At 53.0% G+C, this 26,494-nt stretch overlaps 1 protein-coding gene across 1 annotated transcript; it reads right to left on the bottom strand.

Annotated features, from left to right (window-relative positions):
- Window positions 1-133: 133 nt before the first annotated feature.
- SLC43A1 (solute carrier family 43 member 1) lies at window positions 134-25,891 on the bottom strand. The gene is given in 16 exon segments (XM_080688196.1): window positions 134-1,771; window positions 2,727-2,850; window positions 4,722-4,795; window positions 5,075-5,216; window positions 7,065-7,203; window positions 7,410-7,445; window positions 7,538-7,684; window positions 8,787-8,956; window positions 9,862-9,995; window positions 11,641-11,733; window positions 14,356-14,432; window positions 14,563-14,618; window positions 14,727-14,868; window positions 14,871-14,903; window positions 24,217-24,383; window positions 25,655-25,891. Coding segments are annotated over 15 exon segments (1,668 nt in total). The 5' UTR covers window positions 24,371-24,383; window positions 25,655-25,891; the 3' UTR covers window positions 134-1,624.
- Window positions 25,892-26,494: the final 603 nt, after the last annotated feature.

Raw genomic sequence — 26,494 nt, 5'->3', positions numbered from 1 at the left:
TCTCACCTATAAAATGGGTGAGTGAGTCTTTTTTATTAAAAGAGTTTAAGACCAAGGGACGCCTTATCTGTAATACTGTCTTCTCAGCTCTAACATTTGGCAGTTTTCCAAGCTTTTTTTTTTTTTTGAGGGGGGAAGGTGGGTAGGACCTTTGAGGTCCCTCTCAGCCTGAGAGGACGGCTGAGAGCTGGGCTGAGGAGCGTGGCCCTCCCTTCTGCCCCTGGCTGCCCTGTGGTTGGGACTCCGCAGCCAGACTGCCCAGGTCCCAAGTTCAGCTCCACCGCCACCAGCTATGTCCTCTGGTCTTGTGCCCTAAGCTTTCAGCATGGCGCTAAGGACCGCTGGGCTGCAGTTAGGATGAAATGAGATACCTGTGCAGATCAACACATGTTAGTGCCCCTTCCTGCCCCCTCCCTCCGTTCTGTGACTTACTCTAGTCTCTAGGACAGTGGTCGGCAAACCGCTCTGTTGACTGTTTGCCGACCACTGCTCTAGGATTTATGTCCTAGGGGCCCACACAGGTATAGCAGTGGGATAAATAAATATATCTTCCTGGAATATCAAAGATGGTATCCTCCCTTGCTGCAGGTAATTTTAAAGCCTCGCTTTAATGTTAAAAGTAAGTATCGATATAGTATAACGTGAAGCTCAAAATTTGCATGACGTTTTAGGAGACTATTAAAAAGTCACTTTCAACGGGCCCCTAGGGATGGTTTGGTAGGAAAGTTTGAGAGTCATCCATTCTTTCTAAAGCATCCTGCCCTGGCCCCCTGTATGGAAAAAGGCCAGCCTCCTGGATGTACCCCAAACCCGGGAAGCCGGGGTAGAAGCAGAGAGAGAAGGGTCTGAATCCAGACTCTTAAGGACAGGGCCTGGCCCAGAGCAGGGAGGTCAGCCAGCCAGGTAGCCAGAGGTGGACAGGCTGGCACTTCAGGTGTCCTACTTCATGCCCAGCCAAACCTGGGTGAGGTGATGGGTGGGGGTGTGGGAAGACACAGGCACACACCAGCCAGTCTCTCACTTCCCTTTTTATTTCCTCTGACATCTGCAAAAAGCAGCACCAGGGAGGGAACCCGCCCTCCGGCCCCTGGAAGGGCCTTACCCCCCCCACACACACACCCCATCCAGGACACAGCCAGCACCTCAGGCCCCTTTCCCCTAGGGGAAGGTTGGTTCACACACACACACACACACACACACACACGTGCACACATGCACATGTACACCCTTCACACTTACATGCACACTCTGAGCATGACACAGCTGGGACTTGGGGGTAGCCTGTTTGCTGATCCCAAGCCCCCAGGAGGCACTAGGAGGATGAAGGCCCAGAGAAAGGGCAGGCCCACACCCTGGTCTCCCCCAGTCCAGGAGGAAGAGGCCCCATCCTTCTTGCGCAGTGGCTGTCTTCAGTCAAGGGCACATTGCTTTGGGGGATTTTTTTTTTTTTTAGGGATTTTTTTTTTTCCTTTTAGCAAGTCCCTACAAAAATAGAATTTCTCCTGGTATTTATAAATCCACGGCCCCTGGCTCTGCGTTGTCACAGGTAGAAAAGCCACATGAGGCGTTCCCTTTGGTTCTCAGGCCTTGGCCGCCTGTCATCCGGTCCGTTGTCTGTGGAGGTCTACGCAGTCACCTCGGAGTTGCTCAGCGCCTTCAGTGGGCCCTCCCAGTCGGTGGTGTGCTCCCTCTGCAGCCGGGCTCGGTAGTAGAAGAGGTAGGAAGGTAGCAGGAATCCCAGGAGTGAGAAGAGCAGGAGGCCCAGGTTCACCTTGAGGGCAAAGAGAGAGAGTCAAGCAGGTTCCCGTTCTCCCTCTCTCCTCCCAACAGGGAGGAGAAGGCCAGAATGACACACAGCTAGAACTCATTGTGTTCCATCACTGTTCCGACAGTGCCTCTCTTAATGTTGAGTGGCCTTGCAAAGTGGAGAGCCTGGTTTGACCCCTGGCTGACGCCAGCGCCCACATTGGGGACACTGACAGTGGGGTCATTGGGGAGGTGAGAAGAGCCTCCCAGGCAGCAAAAGGAGCTGGGTGCCCAGCCTGGAGGACGGAAGGCTCGGAGGCCCAGCCCAGTGGCCTCACACGGGCGTGGACCCGACTCGCTCTGCATCCCACTCTGCATCCCGCTCTGCATTGCTCTGGGCTCTAAGTGCCTCCTTCTCAGCACCCTTCCGGCCAAGATGAAGCGATAAAGCACACGGTGTGCTTACGCCTGGAGAGCGCTCTGTAAATGGTAGTGGTCACGTCATGGTCTTTGTGGGAGAAGGGCTTATGGGAGTGAGTGGTGCATGGGGCAGGGAGATAGGCTTTCGGGGGGCAGATGTCGGTTTGATGTAAGGAATAGCCTTCCCAACAGTCCCAGCGACTGCTGCCGCATGCAGGACCGGTCACTGAGGGACCCCTGACAAAGGAGAGGGTCCCTGCATTGGGTGACCTGGGTGGGATCAGTTCTGGGCCATTTCACATGTCACCAGGGAGCTTATTAAAAACAGACTCCTGGGCCCAGGCCAAGAGCTGCTGATTCAGCAGGCGGGGGAATTTGTGTTCTTAACACTCTGCGAGGGGTTCTGACGGGCAGCCAGCTTGGGAACCCCCAGATTACAGACTTCCAAGGCACCTCCTGGCTGTGATGAGAAGAGGGAAGGATTCTATCACATACCAGCTCCTGGGCTGCACCCAGGAAGGGGGCTCCTGCTCCCCCCCACCATCACCCCCAGTTCTCACCCAGAAGGGGTTTCCTTTCAAGGGTCCCACCATGACCATGAAGAGCGGCTGCTGGAGCAGGGCAAACACGGCACTGATGAGGGACTGCAGGCCTGTCAGCGTCCCAAAGTGGTTGGACGGGAACCTGTCAGGGAGAGGGGCCAAGTGTGAAGGGCGTGTGGTCCTCTCCTGCCCGGCGCCCTGCCTGTCCCCTTCCCCAGACACCGCCCTGTTCGCCAGGCAGGGTAGAGCTTAAGAGTTCAGGCTCTTTACATGTGCTCTTTGGTCCCTGGCCTGGAGGGTGTATGCCATGACTTCAGGGCCACTACACTGGCTTCTGATACCTCCTCCTTGTGCAATTAACTCAACCTCTCTGAGCCTCACTTCCTCCCCTAAACACAGGGCTACCCCTAGCCTCACGGAGCTGTTCATTTATGCTTTTAACAAATATTTATTGAGCTCCTACTATGTGCCAGGTGCCAGTCCAGGTGCGTGGATATTCAGCCATGAACCGAACCAACAAAGACTCCTGGAGGTGGCATTCTGGTGGGGCGGGTGGCAGTCACCCACTAAGCGAGAGAAAGGCCTCATGTGCTAGCCCAGGGGTCGGCAAACTGCGGCTCGCGAGCCACATGCGGCTCTTTGGCCCCTTGAGTGTGGCTTTTCCACAAAATACCACGGCCTGGGCGAGTCTATTTTGAAGAAGTGGCGTTAGAAGAAGTTTAAGTTTAAAAAATTTGTCTCTCAAAAGAAATTCCAATCGTTGTACTGCTGATATTTGGTTCTGTTGACTAATGAGTTTGCCGAACACTGTGCTAGCCGGTGATAAGAGCCAAGGGGAGAAGTTAAGCCGAGATGGGGCAGATGTTGAGGGGTTGCAATTGCAGATAGGATGGCAAGGGAGGTGCCACTGAGGGCAGCGAGGTGAGATCTGGAGAAGGTGAGACAGCTGAGAGCCTTGGGGAAGAACGTTCTGAGAAGAGGGAACGTGCTTGGGGTTGATGAGGCACCAGGGTTGCTGAGGCCATAGGTGGAGGGCAAGGAAGAGGGCAGAGAGGTCCCTGTGCCAGGTCTTGCGGGGCCTTTTAAGCCATAATAAAGCTTTTGGCGTTTTCTCTGAGTGAGACAAGACGGGAAGCCATGGAGTGCCACGAAGAGACTTATGTCCTAACAGGTGTCTCCAGCTCTTGCGTTATAAATAGCCCGAGGGAAGGCGAGGGCAGCCAGGGCGGGGTGCAGGGGTGGGGATGGTCAGAAGGGTTGGATATGCAGCGGGCAGGATGGTTGCTAGATTGGACGTGGGGTGAGAGAAGATGAAGAATCAAGAGTAACCCCACAGTTTTAATGTGAGCCAATGCGGGGGGGATGGAGCTCAGATGGCTGGCGTGAGGTTTCAGTTAGGGGGTGCGGTCAAGTGTCCCGCAATGTGTCCGCCACGGAGCACATGCTCAATAACGGTCAGGATGTTGTCACCGCTATTGTAATATCCTATGTTACCGCATCGCATACACAGGGAGAGTCACCCGGCAGCGCCTGGCAGTGGGAATCAGAAGAGAAAGAAGGGAATGGGCCGTCCAACAGGGAGCAGGAACATTATAAGGCAAACAAGACTGTGGTCTGGAAATTTCTACAGGGCTGACACGGGGAGAGAGGCCACTTGGGGGCCATTTCAGAGAGCAGACATAGGACCCACATGTCACCAAACCAAGTACTGCAGCTTCCTCTAAGGGAGACTTCCTGACGGGGGGACGTGTCCTGCAGTGGGGTGGGCTGCGTCTGAGGAGTGAGCTCCCCGTCACTAGAGGAGCTCAAGGGGGCAGTGGACCAGACGGCCTCCCAAGATCCCCACCAATCCTCTCCATCCACCCCCTCCTCGGACATGTCAGCATTCCAGGGAGGCTGGGGAGGGCTGGAAGAGGTGCCTTAAGGGGTGTCTGGGGCCCCTTCCTCTCTGCTCTGGGACCCTCTGCTTATGGGGGGAAGCTCAGCAAGGCAGGTGGGACCAGGTTGACTCACACTGCCGCGTAGAGGCCGCCGCAGGCCGAGTGGTAGAAACCTCGAACGATGGTGTGCAGGACAAAGGTCATGAACTGAAACCAAAAGGGGGAGGAAAGCGGTTTAAGGGCTCGGTGCAGGCAGGATGAAGGGTGGGCAGTGGGAAGAGGGAAACGGAGTCTCGCAGAGCCCGCCTACACATGCCGACCCTCTCCACGATCCAACCTGCTAGAAACACTCCCCGGAAAACCCAGGCAATAGATCCGGAGGAGGAGAACCACATTTCCTGGACAGCAGGCACCAGGGGAACCGTCCAGAACGGTCCCTTTGGAGGAGCCTGAGAGGCAGGGAGAGAGGGAGACGGAGGCAGGTACCTGGAGGTGTAAGTTGTTGATGAGGCAGGTGATGCCAAAAGCCACCAGCAGAACGTTGGTCAGGGTGAAGGCGTTGATGGCGTTGGTGAGCTTCTGGATCTTGCGGTAGCGGGGTCTGACGGACTTGGTGGCAATCCCGTCCCTGCCGAGAACAGGGTCACTGGCCGCTGCCGCTGTCGCTGCCTCTACCTCCCCGCAGCTCCCTGGTGCTCAGCCTGGCCCCTGCCCCTTCTGCTGTGGCTCCCCACCAACTACACCAGCATCACTGGGACCTCCTAAAATGCAGACCCCAGGGCCTCAGTCCAGACCTCAGACTCTCAGGAGTGGGGCCCAGGAATCTGCATTCAGACAGAGATCCCACGTATTTCACATGCACACGGACGTCTGAGACTCGAGGATGAGAAGGAAGGTAGAGGATGGGGAGCTCGCACACCGTCTCTCATCAGGAAAGTGTCTCTGCCCAAAGCCCCTCTCTGCACAGGGTCAGGGCTCCAAGGCTGGCCCTGGGGAGAGGGCAGTAGGCTGGGATGAGGGCAGGCTGGCATCGGTCCTAGACAGAAGGGCCCTGCTAATAGGCCGTGGCCCCTAAGGGCAGAGGGCAGAGGGCAGAGGGCAGAGGAGGAAGGCTGGTGCCAGAGCCGGGGCACCGCTGGTGGGAAGGGAAGCCACTGATTGCTCCTTAGCTACCTTCTCTCCTCGTCTCCCTCTCCCAACCTCACAGGAGACTACTGACTGAACACAGAAAGAACAGCAGTTGGTCCTTGGACCCAGCGGTGGTCCGGCCAACAAGTGGCCCCGGTGACCCCCGCCTCCTATATCCACACCCTATACAGTCCTTCCACACAGCACTGAGTTACTCTGTGTGACCAACAGAACATGATGGGAGTGATGGTGTGGTTCTGAGATTATGCTACAAGGACACTGCAGCTTCTATCTTGGTCTCCCCTTAGGCCTTGCTCTGGGCAGCCAGCTGCCCCGTCCTGAGCAGCCCTGTGAAGAGGCCCGGGTGGGAAGGACCAAACCTCCTGCCAACAGCACATGAGTAAGTGCAGGAGCAGATTCTCCACCCCAGTCAGCACTTCAATGACCACAGCCTGGCCGACAGCTTGACCGAAACCTTATGAGAAAGGCCGCTACGCTCCAAATGTCCATGTCCCCCCCAATCCATATGTAGTGTCCAAGGCGATGGTATGAGGAGGTGAGGCCTTTGGGAGGTGATTAGGTCATGAGAGCAGAGACCTCATCTTAGGATTAGTGCACCTAGAAAAGAGGCCCCACAGAGCTCCCTAGTTCCTCGGCCATGTGAGGACTCAGCGAGACGTCTGTGACCCAGAAAAGGGGCCTCACTCAACCATGCTGGCACCCTGGTCTCAGCCTTCCAGCCTCCAGAACTGAGAAATAAATTTCTCGTTTTTATAAGCTGCCCAGTCTGTGGGACTTTGTCACAGCAGCCCGAACAGACTCAGACTCTGAGAACCACTTAGCTAAGTCATCCCTAGATTCCTGACTCTCAGAAACTACATGAGATTGTTGCTTAAAGAAGCCAAGTTTGGGGGTAATTTGTTATACAGCAATAAGTAACTAATGCACCCCCTCTATCTCGTGCTAGCCTTAAAAAGTGTACCCTTTATAACACAGGTTCTGGAGCCTGCTACCAAAAGCTGTGTGATCTTGGGTATGTTACTTAACCTTTCTGTGTCCTAGCTTCCTCATCTGTGAAATGAGGATAATGTACCTCGCTCAGAGAGCTGTTGCAGGATTAAATAAGACAATGCAAGGTGCCTAGTGCACAGTCGGCTCTCGCTGTGAGCTATATTTATCAAGCAGGCCATGTCCCCTCTTAGCCTCAGTTTCCTCATCTATAAAATGGGGAGGTACCTCTGCTATCTCAGGGCTCTTGGGAGGATGAAATAAGATGCTGGGTGTAAAAGCACATAGAAAATGGAAGCACCATCTGATTACTTGCTGTCATCATCCCTTTGCTGGTCACCTGGCATCGTCGAGGGCCATGCCCTCAGTGGGGTTGTCCACGCAGTCCTTGATCCGCCAGTCCATGAGGTAGCCAATGAGAGGGCAGGTGAGTAGACAAAGCAGCTGCATGGCCCCAAAGACAAAGGAGTAGAACCCAACTGGGTAGGACGGGAAGAAAGCGGGGTCAGGAGCTGGCACAAGGGATGCCAGAAGCCCCCCCACTCCCAGCGGAGAAGAGGGAATGCCAACATAGCCCTCCTCTGGCCCCACATTCTTAGATCTGATCAGCCTGTGTCCAGGCTCCCTGCCAGGTGGGCAGCGGCAGGGTGGGTGCAGGCCAGGGTCTCAGCTTTTGTCCCCCTACCTGTCATTTCCACTCTTTTCTTCAGGGAGACGGTCTCTGTTGGGGGTAGCAGGGGGAGAAGCCAGGGTGAGAGGAGCTCTACCAGGGTGACCCTCCTGTGCCCCCCAGTGGGCTCAGCAGCACCTCACCATGCTCCTGGCTGCTGGTCACGATGAACTCCAGCATCTTGTTCATGGCGGCCATGTAGAAGATGACCCGCAGCTGGGTGATGCCCATGGTGAGGAGGCTCCACAGGAAAATGGGGGAGCAGAGGCTCTTGCGGAAGGGGACAGACTCTGGAGAGACAGCAGGGGGCACCCCTGAGCCCCTGATCTTCCATTCCCCTCAATGTCCCGGCTCATGCAGTTCTAGTGAAGGCTCTGACACTATGTGCCTTTGGATAGAAGCCAGTTTCTTCAAAAACAAGGATTCAGACTCACTGACCTCCAAGTTCTTGCCCAGCTCTGTAACTATCTCAATAGCACATTTTCAGCAACCTCTGGGTATAAAACCGCATGCTTGGTGTGGTAATTACTCCAGCTACTATGCATTAAACACTTACTATGTGCTTTAAACTCAACACAAATTATCCTTTTTAGTCTGATTGTGCAACACCCCTACCTTTGCCACATATTACAGATGGGGAGACTGGGGCTCAGGGAGGCCAATGACTTGCCCAAGCTCATGGGGCAAGCCAAACTCAGCTCACACCCATAACTCGGCCATGGGAGAACCAGCAACGGGAATACCACCCTAGGAACTGCACAGCATTCTGCCTTTTCCAAAGGGCTTCCGTGTCCATGGCTTCATTCAATCCTCACAACTAACTTCCCCGTGAGATGGGTGCTATCAGTGCTGGTTTAAGAGATGAGGAGAGTGAGAGCAGGGTTAAGGGATCTACCTAAGTCACTTGGCATGTAACTGGGGAGCGGGACTCAAACCCTCATCTGATTCCAAGGCCGGTTGGTGCTCCTGCCACTAATAGAACTGACACCTTGGGAAGTGGTCCAGACAGAAGGCGGGTTGCGGCTCCTCCTGCGGCCAGCAGGGGGCGCGAACCAGACAGGTGTTGGAGGGCCCAGCTCACCTGATGCAAGAAGCTCAGAGGTTGCAGGGAGCCCTGCTGAAACCAGTTACCCCACAGGCCTGGAGTCTCTGCCCCCATCCTCTCTCTGTTACCCCAAGAATCCACCAGAGTAGCCCCAGATCTGAACTTCGCAGAGTTCTCTGAGCCCTATTCCCACTCCCCCTATTCTGTAAATGGGGATTGCCCACCTACATCATGTGGTGTTGTGAGAACTGAAGAGGGGAGAGATAAGCCCTTGGTGTGAGTGCTTACCAAGTGTGAGGACCCGCCTTCCCCAGTCCCCAAGGCTGTCACCCTGACCAGATACTCACTCTCACGAGGGTTTCCTGAGGTGCCACGAGTGTCCTGGGAGGAGATGTCATCCTCCTCCATGCTGGGGGCCCTCTGGCTCAGCCGCTGGCCCACATTGACCACATGGGTGTAGAAGCGGTCACCTGTCACCTTGTGATCCAGGGCCAGCCCAGTGAGCTTGATCTTCTTCCTGCCGGCAGCCAGGCCGGAGCAAGTAGTAACCAGCCCCGCAGAGCCCACCCTCAACAGCCTGCCTCTAGGGGGCTATCCCAGTCATCCCTGGGGTGCTGAGCACCCGTTTGCCCAGCACTAACATGCCCCCTGATGAGCTCCCTCAGATGTGTGCAGGGTTCACATCTGAGTCCCTCAGAGCCTGGCCCAGGGACCAGCTTAGCGCCCAATTAATGAAGGCTGGATGAGTCCTTTTCCACTGGGGTTGTTACCATGGAGGCAGCATTAAGAACTCAGACTGGAGTCAGAGAGCCTGGCTCACCCCCCTTAGGAAAGTCACTTTGTTAATAGCAGAATCCACGGTCATAGGGCTGTTTGAGAATGGCATGAGGGCTAAGCGCAGTGCCTGGCATACAAGAGACAATAAAGACCAGCTGCTTAACAGGCACCCTCTGTGCTTGGTTTTGAAGCATCATACACACACACACACACACACACACACACACACACACACACCCATCTCCTGGGGAACTGACAGGAAGTTGGGAAAAGCTGGCATTCAGGCTGCCCCACAAAGGGTGGTATATTTGATTCCTTTCTATCCCCCTCCTGAGTCCCACTGGCTATTTCTGGGGCCCCTCCTATTCTGATCCTGTCCTCAAAATGCAGAAAGGATAATAATAATAGCAGTCCCCATGTTCTGACTGCCTGTTATGCTCCAGGTCTATTCCAAACACCTGTGGGTGTGCAGATCAGGCCCATGGTAAGAATGAGAAAGCAGAGCTTGGGGAACTCAGGCCACTTGCAAACCCAGGTCTCTCTGACTTCACCGCTCATTCACTCCATCACACCACCACTCCCCTGGCCTTCCTCTGCAGGAGGGAGGTCCCCCTCCACCCCAGTACCCCCCACAGAGCCACTCACGTGTAGCTGCCTTCCTCAGGAGAGGGAAAGGCTTCACTGGGCCAGTTGAGGGCACAGTTCAGAAAGATGAGGCAGGCCAGGCCCGACCAGGTGAACATGATGACCATGAAGGACACGCCGACATCGTAGATCAGCTGTGGAAGGAGGAGCAGACTCGTGGGGAGGCCGCCAGGCTCCAGGCCCCCCTCTTCCAGCCCGAGGTAGAACCCGGGCCTCCAAGGCCTCAGAGAAGGTCTCTTCTACCCCATTGCTTGTGTCCAGTTTGAAGATAAGAAAACCAAGGCCAGAAGTTAAGAGTCAGGCCCAGAAGCCAGCCCTCCTCTTCCTTTTTCACTGCTTCACCCTGGAGTGGGGTGAAATAGTTCCCACAAGGTACTGAGGTTGCCGGCCACAACTCAGAATGTCTTTGAAATCTCAACTGTTATCTTTAAAAGACACATACATTTTGCCTATGACTCCATACATGTTTGTTTTACACAAAAATGTCATCTCATTTTATGTACAAAAGAGGAGAATTAAGGCTCTAGGTTTACCAGGCCTAGCCATGTTTATCCTGCCCCTTCCTGGCCTGTTCCCCGGGGCAAAGACAAACCCAAGCTAACAAGCCTTATCTCACCTTTCACAGGTGCTGACGCTGAGGGGGAGGGAGGTGTGTGCAGTACTCTGCCCAAGGCCTCCTGACCCAGGACAAGCAGGTTCTGAATAGACTGGAAGCCAGGTATGTGAGATGGTGTCTCTCCTCTCTCCTCTCAGCCACCCTCTGCCTGGGATGACCGATGTCCGGCCTCCCCTCGGCCTCCTGCTCAGAGCTCCAGTGCTGCCCAGGAAAACTGCTCCTGCTGGGGGCTCCGTGGGCCTTGGGGTTCTTTCTTCCCTGAAGGCAGCACAGAGCTTCAAAGGGCCACATCCCAAATGAGTGGGGATCAGATCTGGCTCCTCAAACCCCACGGTCTGAGTTGAAAAGGGAGAAGCTCCACCTTCCATGCCTGCTGCTACCTGACCAGCTGGCAGCCATCCCACCAATGCACGCTCTCAAACTCCTTTGGGGATGCTGGGCAAGTGCCTTCTAAACTAACAAATTAACTGCACCCCGCGGAATGTGAGGGGCATACTGTGGCCCAGTTGAAAGGGTGATTTGTTACCACTTGATATCAGAGGAAGAAACGAGGCCCCGAACTTGCTCAGAACTAAACTCAGGCCTTCTAGCTCTAGGTCCACTCACTGACCTGTCTAGGATCTGGCCTGGCATGGACTAGCTTTGTGACCTTGAACCCAAGTCACCCAGCCTTTCCAGAGCAGGGGAAGGAGATGTGGCTGGAAAGACTGGGTGAGGCCAGAGAACCAAGAGCCTTGAATGCATGTGAACAGGTTGGACTTGATTCTGCAGGTGAAGCAAAGTGGGTGTGTGAGTGAGTTCTCCATCTAAGATCCTTCCGTAAGTCATGTGAATGACAGATGGGAGAGGGAAATGGCCAGAGACAGGAGACCAGCTGAGAAAGCCTGTTCTGGCCCAGGAGAGAGGGTGGAGGCCTGGACCAGGACAACAGTAAAGGAAAGGAGGGGAGCAGAGAAGTCAGACCCGCTGGTGGGCAACAGCACCTGGACTCTTCCCATGATGCCTCAGTGCTTTTCCCAGAGGTGGTGGGAACTGACTGGCAGGAACTGGATCACCGGACACTAGCCACTGCATACATACCCAACCCTACCCAATTCTTACATCAAGGCAAAAAGAAAGCACAGTGGCCTCACTGTCCCCCCTCCCCCCAGGCAGTTCCAAACCTTGACTCCTGGAAACGTGATGGCAGAAGAGGCGTAGGAGCCGATCATGAGGGCCATGATAGTGGAGCGCAGGTTCCCAAACATGTTGGGCAGCTGAGGGAGGAGGACAAGGCCAGTGAGCAGGGGAGACCCTGACACCCACCCCGGCCTCCCCTTTCCCAGCCCCGCCTGTGAAACTTGGAAGCATCCAGCCCAGTGTCCTCACAGTGAGCTCCAAGAACACTAGCCCCATGAGACACCACAGACAAGTTATAAGGCAAATCAATGTTGGAAACTGCTCTACCCCCTCCTACAGACTCTCAAGGCACTTTAGAATCTAAAAGACTACCAAAAGTGCCCTCGCAGAGAAATGTTGTCAATTTTGTTTAACCCAGGGTTTCCCAAGTTCGTTGCTTATGGAGCCACTTTATCCTGTGATGCCTCTTAATAACCCATGAAATGAATGTTTAAGAAGCATTGATCTACTTTGTAAGGTATATAAATGTCAAACCACCACCCTAGCTGGTTTAACTCAGTAGATGGAGCACCGGCCTGCAGACCAAAGAGTCCCAGGTTCAATTCCGGTCAAGGGCATGTAGCTCAGTTGTAGGCTCCTCCCCGGCCCAGGCCCTGGTCAGGGCTTGTGCAGGAGGCAACCAATCGATGTTTTTCTCTCACATCAATATTTCTCTCTGTCTTTCCCTCTCTCTTCTACTCTCTCTAAAAATCAATGGAAAAATATCCTCGAGTGAAGATTTAAAAAATAATAATAAATGTCAAATCACTATGTTGTACACCTGAAAGTAATGCATATCAACTGTAATTAGAAAATAAATTAATTTAAAAAAAGAAACACTGATCTAGTGCAACTCCTTTGACAGATGAGAAAGTTCAGGCCCAGAAAAGGAAAGAAATGTACTCAGCTTCACAGAGCACGTGAATGACTTTGTCCCTTGTCTGGCCATTCTAGTTCTATTTATTCCAGACCCCAAGACTGTGGCCATGGTTGGCTCTGTCACGAGATGGTGCCCCTTAACCTTCCCGGTGGCCCCAAATGTCCCAGTCCACAGTTTCTGCTGAACCTCAAATAGCTCTGGAAAGGAAGGTAAGCCAGGACAAGCCTGGGATAGGCTAGGAGGTGAGGGTGGGACGAAGGGAGGCCAGGTGTCCAAGGAGGTGGCTCTGACGTGCACAGAGCTCCCACCAGTAGAGAATTAACTGATTGTGTGTTCTGCTCGCTGGCCGAAGCCAGGCCCTCAGGGTAGGGCAAGGCAAAGTCATGCTGCCCTCTGTGTACACTCTGGCCCCGCCATCCTCCCAGGTCAGTAGATCCCATAGCTGGGAGGGCCTTAGAGGCTTAAACCCTCTCCAGAGGGGAAAACTAAAGCCCAGAGAGCTCTGGAAAGGAAGGTGGGTAAACACAGAGAACCGAGTCCCCCACCAACTTCCAAGTAGCTATGAAAAGGGTATAGAGCCAGGTTTCCCTGGCACCTGTATCTGCCAGGCACGCTGCCAAGGCCACAGGGAAAGTGCCAGGAGCGAGAACAGCCCGGCCTTTGACGCCGCCCCGCCACCCTGCCCCCAACTCAAGGGTCCCAGGGCGCTGTCTCCACCCAGCACAGCCGGCGCAAGGCCAGCTCCGCTAACCCCGGGCTGACGCGCGGGCGGCACTGGATGTCCTGCCGGATCTGTCCTGGCGGGAGCCGAGCTCGCGCGGAGGCCTGGGGGCGGGGCCGGGGCGGGGCTGGCGCCGGGCCCTGCCATTGGCTGGAGATCACTGGGCAGGGCCGGGGAGGAGGGGGGGCTGCGATCCGCAAGCAGAGCCCCCCAAGCCTGACCCCTAGGCGGGCCGGGACAGGGTCCAAGGGTAGGCCCCCCGCCCCGCAGCCACGCAGGGCAGGGAAGAAGGGACTGCGGGCCCTGAGCCAAGATGCACAGCGTGGAGAAGGGGCTTGGGCGGCTAGGCGGGGAGGAGGGATTTGCTTCCTTAGAGAGTTGTGAAATGTCCCAGGCTGGAATGAAGAAGGGCCGAGGGGAAATTCGGCCAAAAACACCCAGTTTGGTGGTCAGGCAACCCTCATCCGAAATAAACAACCAGCTCCAGCCAGAGTCTGGCCCAGCCAGAAACCGCTTCCCCCACCACACACTCATAAGCCTTGAACCCTAGACTCAACCACAACACAAACATACACACTTAAAGTAACACACAGGCAAAATACACACATGCATAAGAGATGGATCTATGTGATAAAGCCATTTTTGTAGGCCAAGTACTGTCAAGTGTTGGCAGTTTCACACGGTTCAATCAAATGCACGCACAAATACCTGTGCCTTCGCATGCCCTGCCCGAGGAGGGCACCACAAGTGCACAATGAGGCAAACATGCTGTCCCAAGCTGTCCCCTCCCTGTCACTATCACATTACCCCTCTTATTCTCTTTCCAGCACTGATGACTACAGATGTAATGTGTTCGTTTACTTGTTGTGTCCCCCCAACCCCACAATGCAAGCTCCAGGAAGCTGAGGAAGTTCAGTTCTGTTTGTGCTGCAGCCCCAGTGTCTAGAACAGAGCTCAACGGACAGTGTGGGCTGGGGACACACACACACACACACACACACACACACACACACACACACACATTTCATCTGCATCCACTCTCCACTCTCACCTTCACTCACTCCTACCCCCACCCACTCCTGGGTGCCCTGCTGACAAGCCAGAGCCTGTCATACTCACCGTGAGTGAAGAGAACGTTAGGCAGATTCCACCAAAGCCATTCAGGGACAGCGCCAGGAATATCAATGGAGACAGAACTGGGGAGAGGCGAGGAGTGAATAAGGGCATTGGGGAGCTGTGGGAGCCAAGGGCAGAAGCTGGGGTAAACATCCACCTTCACCCCACTCATTCTTTTCTCGTGGGGGCACCAGAGGCCAGACCTCTCACCTTGGGTGTCCCGAGAGGCCAGGGCCATGAGGGTGCAGGATGCAGCAAAGCTGGTGCTGTGGAGATTGGGGGCGGAGAATGGGACTGTGATCACTGAGCCTCCCTCCCCCTGCAGCACCAGTCCCTGCCCTCGAATTCCCCCAGGCCTGGCACAGCCACCTCACCTGCCCACCAGCCGTGTGGGCCGGGGGCCAAAGCGGTCCATGAAGATCCCCAGTGGCAGGGTGGTGGCGCTGAGCACGAAGGAGCCGATGGTGAAGCCCAGGTTGAGCATCTCTTCCTGACTGTCACAGCTGGGCCACCGAGCCGTGCATCCTGAGTGATGTTAGTGGTGTTCACAGCTGAGGAGGGAGGGGAGGGCTCAGCACGTAACAGCAGGAGCAGCTGGGTGCAGGAGAGGGCGGCCTGGGATCAGGGGTCCTGTGCTCAAATTCCATGCCTCCAATTCACTGCCAGCCCGGTGACTTTGGGGGTGGCTAGAGTCATATCTACTCTGGTGGGGAAGGAGCTCCATAAATGGCAGCAACTAGTATCTTACTCAGGGGAGTCACACACCTAATTGGAGGCCTCTACTAGCTCAAACATGATCACGGACATCAAAGTATTCACCAGGTTGTAAGACTCACTCAATGTCCGAGCTTAGGTTAGGCAGACCCCCAACAGGAAACACCTTCGAATCTGGGACAAAGTCAGTGAGTGATGCTTAGCTGATGTAACAAGAATTCACTTAAAACTTGGATGAAGCTTTCCCCATAAATGACATTCTGATAAAATATAATAATAGCTAATATTTATAGAGCACTTTTATGTTCTAATCTAGGCATTGTTCTCGACAGTCACTGAATTAACTTACAACAGCCCCATGAGTCAGCTAATAAAGTATCTCCATTCTCCAGATGATAAAACTGAAGCACAGAATTAGGCCCATGGCACTGCCCTCCAATACCCTTTAGAAGTCCTCCAGGTAAACTGCCAACTTGGAGTTGTGACAAGGTCACGAAAAAGGCTTGTGGTGGGGGAAGGAAGGTGATTTCCCTTCACTCAGTGCTCAGTGAGCCATGAGGTGGCGGGTCCCCTGCCTATCCGTTACCTAGGCATCACTGCCAAGGGCAAACTCAGGGTGCACCTGGAAGGCAGACAGTCCAGGGTCTGAATTCCCACCACCATTCTTCCCACTGTGCAGCTTAGACAAGAAACTTCCTCTTTGTGCCTCAGGCTCCTTGCCTGTAAAAGGGAGCAGAGAATGCCAAACCCACAGGTTCCTTAGGAGATTCTGTTGGAGAAGGTGAAAGGAGACATATGCACAGGGCCTGGCCCAGAGAAGGTGCTCCTGAAATAGCTGATGAAGGGGACACGATGCCCCCACCTTCAAGGGTCAGATGTGGTCAGCCACTTCTCTAGGTGCTGAGGATCCCATACTGAGTAAGACAGAAAGCTCTCAGCTCTCATGGGGCTTCTATCCTATCTAATAAAAGAGTAATATGCAAATTGACTGTCACTCCAACACACAATATGACTGCCCCCATGTGGACACAAGATGGCTGCCACAAGATGGACAGCAGGGGAGGGCAGTTGGGAGGGACCAGGCCTACAAGGGAGATCAGTTGGGGGCAATTAAACCTTCAGGGGAGGGCAGTTAGGGGTGACCAGGCTGGCAGAGGAGGGAAGTTGGGAGTGAGTGGGCCTGCAGCAAAGGGCATTGGGGGGGACCCAGACCTGCAGGGGGGGCAGTTGGGGGGGACGAGGCCTGCAGGGGAGGGCAGTTGGGGGTGACCAGGCCTGCAGGGGAGGGCAGTTTGGGAGGACCCAGGCCTGCAGGGGAGAGCAGTTGGGGGCGGGGGGGACTAGACCAGCAGAGTCAAGCAGTTAGGGGCGATGAGGCTGGCAGGGGAGGGCAGTTAGGGGTGACTGGGTTGGCAGGGGAGGGCAGTTGGGGGGGACCAGGCCTGCATGGGAGGGTAGTTGGGTGCGACCAGGCCAGCAGGGGAAGGCAGTTAGGGGTGACCAGGCCGGCAGGGGAGGGCAGTTAGGGGCAATCGGGCCAGCAGGGGAGCAGTTAGGCATCAATCAGGCTGGCAGGGGAGTGGTTCGGGGGTGATCAAGCTGGCAGGCAGAAGCGGTTAGGGGCAATCAGGAAATCAGGCAGGCGAGCAGTTGGGAGCCAGCAGTCCTGGATTGTGAGAGGGGTCCCAGATTGGAGAGGGTGCAGGCTGGGCTGAGGGACACACACCCCCGTGCACGAATTTCGTGCACCGGGCCTCTAGTTAGATAATAAACAAGTAGACGCTATTTTAAAATGGCAGGTGCTGTGACAGGATGATGTGATAGTGCCTGAATGCTGGGGGCGGGGATGGGGGAACACCTGCTCGCAATGGTGACAATGACCCAGATTTCAGATATTTGAAGGGCTTGCAGGTGGCGGAAGGGTGAAGTGATCTATGGGATAACAAGGAAGAACATAAAATACGTTCAGATTATGAGTGCTGGCCAACTAGGCGCGAAGCACCTGGGACCATGGTGAGTTTCCCATCAATAGATAGCAGCTGCTGAGGAAGCTGGGGAAGGTGCTTAGGCCCCTGGAAGAAGCAATTAGAGGCTTAGATCACACAGCCTTTGGGGTTCAGACTGACCCCTTGGTTTTGTGATCTTTACGATCACTGTTCATTTCTCCACCAGGTTTATCTACGCCCGTTTATTCAATCTACACTCACTTATTGGGCACATCTACTGTATGACGGGCACTCTATTGGGAAACTGTGTAAAGCAGGAAGAAATGCAAAGGTCATTTAGGCTAGAGGCTGCAAACAGGGGACCAGCAGTGTCCCCCACACAAGTTTCACTTGGCTTGGAAATTTTAACTGGGTGCCAGTTTAAAATCAAGAGTTCTTACATAAAAATCCGGAATTCTGGCTTCTCTGTGAGAAGTCAGATCTGGCCATTGCTGGGCCAGATGGGGGCCACCCCTCTTCACCAGAGCTTGCCCTCTCGAAGTCACCCAAGTTCTGGCTCACTTTTAGCTCTGACATTAGCCATCTGACAGCTGCCCCAATTTGCCAAATTATTAACTGGTTGGCCTCTGTTGGCATTTCAGGTTGCAGCCCCTGAACTAGACGCTGTCCCTGCTCCTAAGTCTTTGACAATCAAAAGACACGTCTCTTACAAACGGTCCCACTAGCTCTACATTAATTAATCCAGGCTTTGGGTGAGGCTTTTTCATAGAGTATCTCATTTAACCCTCACAAGAGTGATCCTCATTTTATAGCAGATGAGGCTCCGAGAAGCAAAGAGCTCTCGGCCTCACAGCCTCACAGCTTCTTACAGGCAGGCTCAGGTTCAAAGTCAAGACAACCTCAGGAGCCAACGCCTTTCCACTGCACCACCGGGCCCTTCTGTCCTGAAGAGGGTAGCTTAGCTAGTTTCCCCAGGCAAAGCGCCTGCTGCCAAGGAACTTCATCCTCTTACTGGTGCAGAATTCCAGCCCCGTGGGTTGCTAATAGCTCCAGGTCAATTAATGCATTCGTTTCTCCAGTTTATCGATCAGCCTCTTGTGAGTTTGACTAACATAAGCTAGTTCCTGAGACCTCATCATTTGATGTGGCTGGAGAAAGCCAGACTTTTGAAACAAGAGGGAAGCAGGCCAAGATGCAAAGATCTCTCCCCAGGTCAAGACAACAGAAGAGGTCTTTGAAATCCAACCCAACTGCCCCACTTCATAGACAAGTCAGGTGAGGCATAGGGAGTGGGACAGGGAAAACATACTCGTTAAGTTAGCACTGGAGTTAGGCTGAGAAAAGCCATGGAAAACAGTGTCTCCCCAGGGTGGTATGCATAGCAGGTGGGGTTTAAGAGGCACATGGAATGGGTTTTGTTTCATACTTGTTAGCTATATGAATGAGTAGCACACACACACGTGTATTTATACATACAAATACACACATGTATGTATAGGAACATATATGTGTATATATTAGAAACATATGTGTACATGTGAACATATTAGAAATGTGTATGATGTGTATGTGCATGTGTAAGTAATATCAAACCCGATTCCAGGCATCATGCACTTTAAAATGAGGCTTTTTTACGTGGGTTGATTTAAAAGGAAGGACTAAGTAAGTAACAGCACCTCTGGCACACAGAAATAGTAAAATTGTGAAGGTGAACTACAAATGACCTGAAAAACAATGGAAAACAGGATCAAGGTTACACATTCTGCCTCTGGAGTCAAGAGTGTGGCTAAATGCTGGCTCTACTAGCTGTGCTGCCGAAACCCTGAGGCTCTGTTATTCCACCTGCGAAACGGGGATAGTGGCAGCAGCACCTGAGAGGCTAGCTCTGAAGATGCCGCACACAAACAGGCACAAAATGACCCCATTTTCTTTGTCTCCCGGACAGTGAGCACTTGCTCACCCCACTGCTTCCCTTTCCTGCAGTTGACACAGTCCCTTTCACCAAGACTCCTGGAGGACTGGGCTCTACCTGGCTGTCTTGTCTATACCTGAACTCTGGAAGGAGGACTCTAAGCTGAAGGAGGTCGGGGACAGCCGTCTACACCATTTCCATGAGGCCTAGGATAAAGATTCCGGAGTCAGGTCTGGGGTTGAATCCTCACTGTGCTCCTTATTTATTAGCTGTGTGACCTCACGCAAGTTACTTAGCATCTCTGAGCTTCAGCTTTCTCTTCTATAAATGGGGTTAATAATACGTCACATCATCCACCTACATCACAGACCTGCTGTGAGGACTAATGGTCTAACTAACAAATAGAATTGTTTAGTTAACTTAAGCCATTGTTTTCTTATTTGGGCACTTATGTGGGATATACAGTAGTGTGTGACAAATTTAACTGTCCCTGTCTAATTCTGAGTCCTATTTATTTATTTATTTGTTTGTTTGTTTTTTACCCTCACCTGAGAATATTTTTCCATTGATTTTTAGAGAAAGTGGGAGAGAGAGGGAAAGACAGAGAAATATCGATGTGAAAGAAGCACATCAATTGGTTGCCTCCTGCATGCCCCCTGACCAGGGCCTGGGCCGGGGAGGAGCCTGCAACCAAGGTCCGTGCCCTTGACTGGAATCAAACCAGGGACCCTTCAGCCTGCAGGCCCACGCTGAGTCCTCTTTAGATGTGATGTCCTTACAGGTGGCTCAATCACCCACCCAGGCGGTCCCTCATTAGAGGGACAACAGAAAGCACTGAGAAGACAGAGGGTGTGGCCAGGGAAGCCCAAAGCCGACACTAATGAACACCTCACATCACTGTACAGACTTCGAAGTGGAGACCCAGAGAGGGTAGGTGACTTGCCTAAGATCACACAGCAAATGCTGGCAAAGCTGGGTCCAGAACATAAGAACAACCCCCACCAGTTGTCTGAATTTTGAAATCTTGCTCTCATTTCATTTTCACGACAGCCCTGAAGTGAGGAGTATTGCTCTATTTTTATAGATGGAGTAACTGAGATGGTAAGAAAGTTAAGTAACTGGCTCACATCAGCCAACCAGACCATAGCAGAGCTGGAAGTGATGCTGCCTGTCTGTTTCCACACACTATGGGACACAGATTCCTGGGCTGAGTCTATGTTCTCGGGACCCTGTAGAGAGAAAGGTTGAGGCCACAGTGAACGGGGCTTTAAGAAGCAGAAAGCTGGCATATTTTATAGGGTAGCATGATTAGGCAGAATAGGGTAGCACACCCCCAATCAGCCTGCTGTCTCAAGGATTGAGGCTGGAGCCCCTTGAACAAAAGAGAGGTGAGGGTAGAGGTGTCATGCTTTCCAAGAGTGGACAAGTAAGTTCTGAGAACAGGAGAAGGGTTCACTTCGGATCACCTCTAGTGATCCCAAACAACCGGCTCAGATGTAAACGCCTTCGGGGCAACCCAAAACACCAAGTGGATACCTCACACCGCATACAAAAACTAACTCCAAATGGACCACAAATCTAAATGAAGAGTAAAACGCTGAAACTCTCAGGAGAAAATATAGGCATAAATCTTTGAGATCTTAGATCTGGCAATGGTTTCTTAAACATGACACCAAATGACAAATGGCAAAAGAAAAAATACAGCCCTAGCTGGTTTGGCTCGGTGGATAGTGCGTCGGCCTGCGAACGGAAAGGTCCCAGGTTTGATTCCGGTCAAGGGCACATGCCCGGGTTGTAGGCTCAATCCCCAGTTAGGGACTTGCAGGAGGCAGCCAATCCATGATTCTCTCTCATCATGGATGTTTCTATTTCTCTCTCCCTCTTCCTTCCTCTCTGAAATCAATAAAATTATATTTAAAAAAAAGAAAAAAATACATAGATTGGACTTCATCAAAATTGAAAACTGTTGTACTCCAAAGGGCACCATGAAAATGTGAAGACAACACACAGTGGGAGAAAAAATTTGCAAGTCATTATCCTACACAGGACTTGTATCTGGAATATAAAGAACCCTTACAAGTCAATAATAAAAAGGCAAATAATACAATTAAAAATTGAATAGATGTTTCTCCAAAGAAGGTATGCCAATGGCTAAGAAGCGTATGAAAAGATTCCCAACATCATTAGCCATCAAAAAATGCAAGTCAAAATCACTTCATGTCCACTAGAACGGCTATAATAAAAAAGATGAGTAATAACAAGTGTTGTCTAGGATGTGGGGAAACTGACACCCTCATACAACACTGGTGGGAATATAAACTGGTGTAGATACCTTGGAAAACAGTCTAGCAGTTCCTCAAACGGTTAAACATAGTCACCCTATGGCCCAGCAATTGCACTCCTAGGTATGTACCTGAGGGGGAGAAAGCGTATGTCCACACAGAAACTTCTACACAAATAGGGTCATTTTTTATCAAAGCCAAGAAAGTGGAAACAACCCACACGGCCATCAACTGATGAATGGGTAGAGCGTAGTAGATCCATACAACGGAGTATTCGTCACCAAGGGAAGAAACCCAATCCTGACCTGTGCTACCACTGAGATGAACCTTAGAGACATTATTCCAAGTGAAAAAAGCCTGTCACTGAAGACCACATATTATAAGGTGCCATTTATATGAAATGTTCAGAATATGCAAAACTATTATTGCCATAGGCGGACCTATGAAAGTAGATGAGCAACTGAGGGTCGAGGGGGGGTGAGGAGAGTGGGTACTGCTAATGGGTACAGGGTTACCTTTGGTGTAAAGAAAATGCTCTAAAATTGATTGTGATGATGGTTGCACAACTCCGAATAGACTACAAACCATTTAATTATATACTTTATTTTTGGTTGTTTTTTTCTTTGCAGACATTAAGTACATTTATCCAACTGCAACTATTTCTTCAAAGACCATTTCTTTATTTTTAATACGTTTTTTAAATTTTATTTTTCAAGTTTTCAATTACAGTTGACATACAATATTATACTAGTGTACAGCATAGAGATTAGACATTTATATTTCTTATGAAGTGATCAATCACATGAAAAGCCTATTACCCCTATGACACTATAGTTATTACAATATTATTATTATTATTTGTTGTTGTTGTTAATCCTCACCCGAGGATATTTTTCCATTGATTTTTAGAGAGTGGAAGGGAGAGGGAGAGACAGAGAGAAACATCGATGTGAGAGAGACACATCAATTGGTTGCCTCCTGCACACATCCTAACCAGGGCCGGGGAACCTATAACCAAGGTACGTGCCCTTGACCAGAATTGAACCCAGGACCCTTCAGTCTGTGGGCCGACGCTCTATCCACTGAGCCAAACAGGCTAGGGCTACAATATTATTGACTATATTCCCTGTGCTGTAATTTACATTCCCCGTAACTGTTACTAAATTGTATTATTTAAATGGGTGAATTGTAAGGTATGTGGCATATCTTACTAAAGCTCTTGTCATTTTTTTTTAAAATATATTTTATTGATATTTTACAGAGAGGAAGGGAGAGGGATAGAGAGCTAGAAACATCGATGAGAGAGAAACATCAACCAGCTGCCTCCTGCACACCTCCCACTGGGGATGTGCCCGCAACCAAGGTACATGCCCTTGACCGGAATCGAACCCGGGACCCTTCAGTCCGCAGGCCGACGCTCTATCCACTGAGCCAAACCGGTTTCGGCTCTTGTCATTTTTTTTTAAACTCAGGTGGAGGGATGGGCAGCAAAAGAGAAGCAGGAGTTTGGGGGTGATGGAAATATTCTATTTTAAATATTGATTATGGTGATAGTTCCTGAAGTGTACAAATTTGTCAAACCTCATCAAAATGTGTGACGTAATCTTCAATAAAGTTGATTTCTAGGAAAAAGGCAGGAAGAAGCTACTGAATTGGCAGTGGCAGGCATCAAGGCCACGAACACAAGTCCTCGCAAGTATCCAGGGTAAACAACTCTAAGGGGACCTGGGTTCCCCACCTCCATTTGCAAATGGGGTTTCCCAAAACCCTTCTAGCGCTCTGCCTGGTTCTCTCAGCCACCCTGAACGCCTATCGCTTCATCCCAAGCCCGCTCCTCCTAACCCGACTTGCCTCCCCAGGCCAGCTGCCAACTCTAATCTCCACCTCCTCCAGCACCAGCACCCTGTCATTGGGGCCATCCCTTGATGCCACCTGCTGCTTCCTTACAGATAAGGGTGGCAGGGGTGGAGCAGCAGCCTTTGGTGGAGGAGGTGCTGCCCCGAGCAGAGATCAAGACCCTTCCAGGGCTACCCACAAGGCCTCCGCTTTCTCCCACAACCAAGGGAGGTGCCCAGAGGGAGTTGATTTGAGGGGCCACATAAAGTCAAGACACTAATATTTATCAAGCACCATTGACTCTCATAGCAACCCCATCGTCTTCTCATTTTGCGGACCAAGCAATTGGAGCTCCGTGTGTTAAGGAACTCACTGACGTCACCCACATGGTAAAAGTAGTAGAAACTGGAATTCAAACCCAAGCTGGTCTTCCTCCAAAAGCCTGTTCCACAATATGGAGGCTGGAGGAAGAATGAGGAGAAGGGCCAGATTCCACACCCATCCAGGTCCTCAGGCTGAGCTTGTTGGCAGAGCTCCCCTTCTCAGAAAAGGAAGATGCCCTTCCAGCAGACAGCCCACAGCGGTTAAGTAATCTTAGAAATGGAATGTTAGAATTCCCACTTCCTCAATGGGGGTCACACTAAGTCAAGGTTATTGAAATGGGAAATAGGAACCATCCACAATGCCTGGCCTAAAGGAAATAAGGCTATTATTAACTTTGTACAAATGGGTGATTGAAGGCCTGGGGACTCAAGGTCCTGAAAAAGGACTGCAGGCCCTTTGTAGTCAATCTGTTTTGTAGGCGCTCCTGTGCCTTATTTAGCCACAGTCAGAAATCCCTCACCATTTAGCTGTAGCACTTCCCCTTCTAGAAGTCTCCATCATGCTCTAGACCTGGGGCTGCCAGAGGCTTAGGACTCTGCCAGTCAGTCCCAGGATGGGCATTCGGCATTCAGTGAAGACTGGATTAGATAAACTGGGTAGAGTGGGCAGAGTGCCGCCCATCCTCGAGATGAAGTTTGAAGAGGTCAAGAAGCGGGCTGTCCAACTTCCTGCCCAGTGCTCTGGTTTAAGCAACCCTGCTTTCTGTCCACTCAGCCGCCGGTCCTTCTCCAGTGTCCACCTCCCCCTCTGCGGCCCCTCTCCCCGCAGACTGGCCCCTTCTTGGGCATACCTGGGCACAAGCTGGAATAGAAGCCCTCGTTCTTGAGCATGATCAGCAAGGAGCCCCAGCCCAGGAGCACGGCAGAAAAGAAGAGATTCTCCACCACAGCAGTGCAGGCCATCCACCAGCGCCTCCGGTACGCCTGCTGCAGCGTGGGGGCCATGCTGGCCGCGAGCCTGCACAGGAACAGAGCGCTGAGCGAAGGGCCCCCCAGCGGCACCTGGTAAGGGTCCTGCATCCTGGTGGCTCCTGAGACCCCTCGAGCCAGCCCATGAGGGGGCCTTCATAGAGGCCCCATAGCTCCCTGGGCTTTCCAGAGGGTGCCGCCGAGCTGGCTGTGGGCGCGCTGGCAGTGCCAGGGGCGCACGCGGCACTGAACTCCCGCCAGGCCACTATCAGAGATGAGAAAGGTCCAGTCTGCGCGCAACAGCTTGCTGGCGCGCTGCCAGGCTCTTCCACCCCAGAAGAGGACGCACTCCCAGGGGCCAAACCTGCACTTCCCCAAGTCCCCAAAGGTCAGCAGGGGCAGAGCGCGCTCTGAAGCCACCAACAGCCAGCATCCGGCCTTCCGCGCCAGGAAGGACCCCCAGAAGCAAGCGGGAGCAGGAAGGGGAAGTCTGAAGCTGGCCTAAGACACCCCCCTTCCTGTTGCCCCAATAAGACCACTCCTCTCCTCTGGGGCTGGGCGACAGCTAGCCCTCCTCTACTCCGCAGCAGGCGACCTGTGTCCCTACAGTGTCTCGGTCCCAGCCAACAGCTGCCACGTGGACCAAGACCTAGGGCGGGCACACTTGCGACCCCAGCGCCCCGGGCGCCCCTCACTCACTCCTTAGGGCACGGAGCACCTCGGAGCCCGCCCCCCAGCTCCGGCCCGGGGAGGGGGCTCGGGCTCCGGCAGGAAGTCCGGTGGCCGCTGACTTTATAAGGGCAGAGGCGGCTGCTGGGCAAGCGGTCGGGCGGGTGTGTTTACCAGAGGGAGGGAGGGAAGGAGCCCGAGCTCCCCCCGCCGAGGCCGCGCGGCTGCCACCGCGGGAGGAGATGGGACTCGGGCGGCGCAGGGCGGAGGACAGCCAGAGGATGAGACCATGGAAAGCTGCGAGGAGCGGGACAGGGCGGGCAAGGGGGGTGGGGAGCTTCACCGGGGATCTCATTACCCTCATCCAAGAAGTGGCACTTTGGATTCCCGCGCTCCTGCAGGTCTATTCAACCCCCAGAGAGTCTCTCTAAACAGAGGAAGTGCGGCCAGATGGGCCCAGAGGAAGAGGGGGCGGGGAGCAGAGTAAAGGGGAGGGAGGGACGCACTTGAAGAGACGGGACAGGGCGCCCGGGGACCCAAGGGATCGGATAACGGGTTTTTCTTGGAGAGCCTGGGAGTGTCGTGGCAACTGGCCCGTACTCTCAGCTGACGGACGCGCGGCCGGGACCCCGAACCCCACCAGCTGCTCACCTCGGGTGGGGGGCAAATGCCCCTCGTGCAGCTGCGGACGCGTCTGGGAGCGCAGTGCCTCGGCGGCGCGCACACTCGCGGTGCCCGTGTCCCGCGGGCTCGGGCGCTCGGCACTTCTCTGCGCGCCGGGTCCCCGCGGCCCAACTGCTCGGTGTGCTCGCCTCCCCGGCCCAATCGGAACAAGTCAAGGAGCTGGGAACCCCCTGGAAGACACCGGTCCACAAAGCGAGCCGGGGAAGAACTGGACCTACAGGGTTGATACTTGTATTTATACCCCTCTGGGGCTGCACCCTGAGGTAGGGGCGGGGGCTCCCTTCCCTTCCCCTCCTCCTAGGTCGAATTTCACGCACACGTGACTCGCGCTCTGGTCCCCTGCACACGCCGCAGCACCTAAAATTTCCACCGTCACCTCCTCCCCTCTTCCTCGTGCCCCCCCCAGACCGATCCTTGATCAAAACAACCAGAGATTTGGCTGCAGCCGACAGATCTCGACTCAGGGCCCGCTTGGGTGGGGTTTTTAACTGTGCAGTTGGGAGTAAAGTTTTTCAAGAGACAGAATGACACAGGTTCCTTTGGAGTTAGATGGAGGTCTGAGTTTGGAAATGGACTGGCCTGGGTTACCTTGGGCAACTTGCTTTACCTCTCTGAGACTCAGTTTCCTTCTCTGTAAATTTGAATTATGACATAGTAGCACCTGCCTATCTTTGGGGAAATAGCAGGTGTAATTGGAGGTTACCCACATGGTAGAAAGCTCACTCAGCATAGTGCTTGGTACCTAATAAGCATAATAAATTTTCATTGCTGTCACTTGTCATAATTTTTTTTCAGAAGGCCTGATGA

This window comes from Plecotus auritus (genome assembly GCF_963455305.1).
Source record: "Plecotus auritus genome assembly, chromosome: 9".
Lineage (NCBI taxonomy): Eukaryota > Metazoa > Chordata > Mammalia > Chiroptera > Vespertilionidae > Plecotus > Plecotus auritus.
Note: the sequence above shows the minus strand (reverse complement) of the source record. Positions and strands in the feature narration are given on the sequence as shown.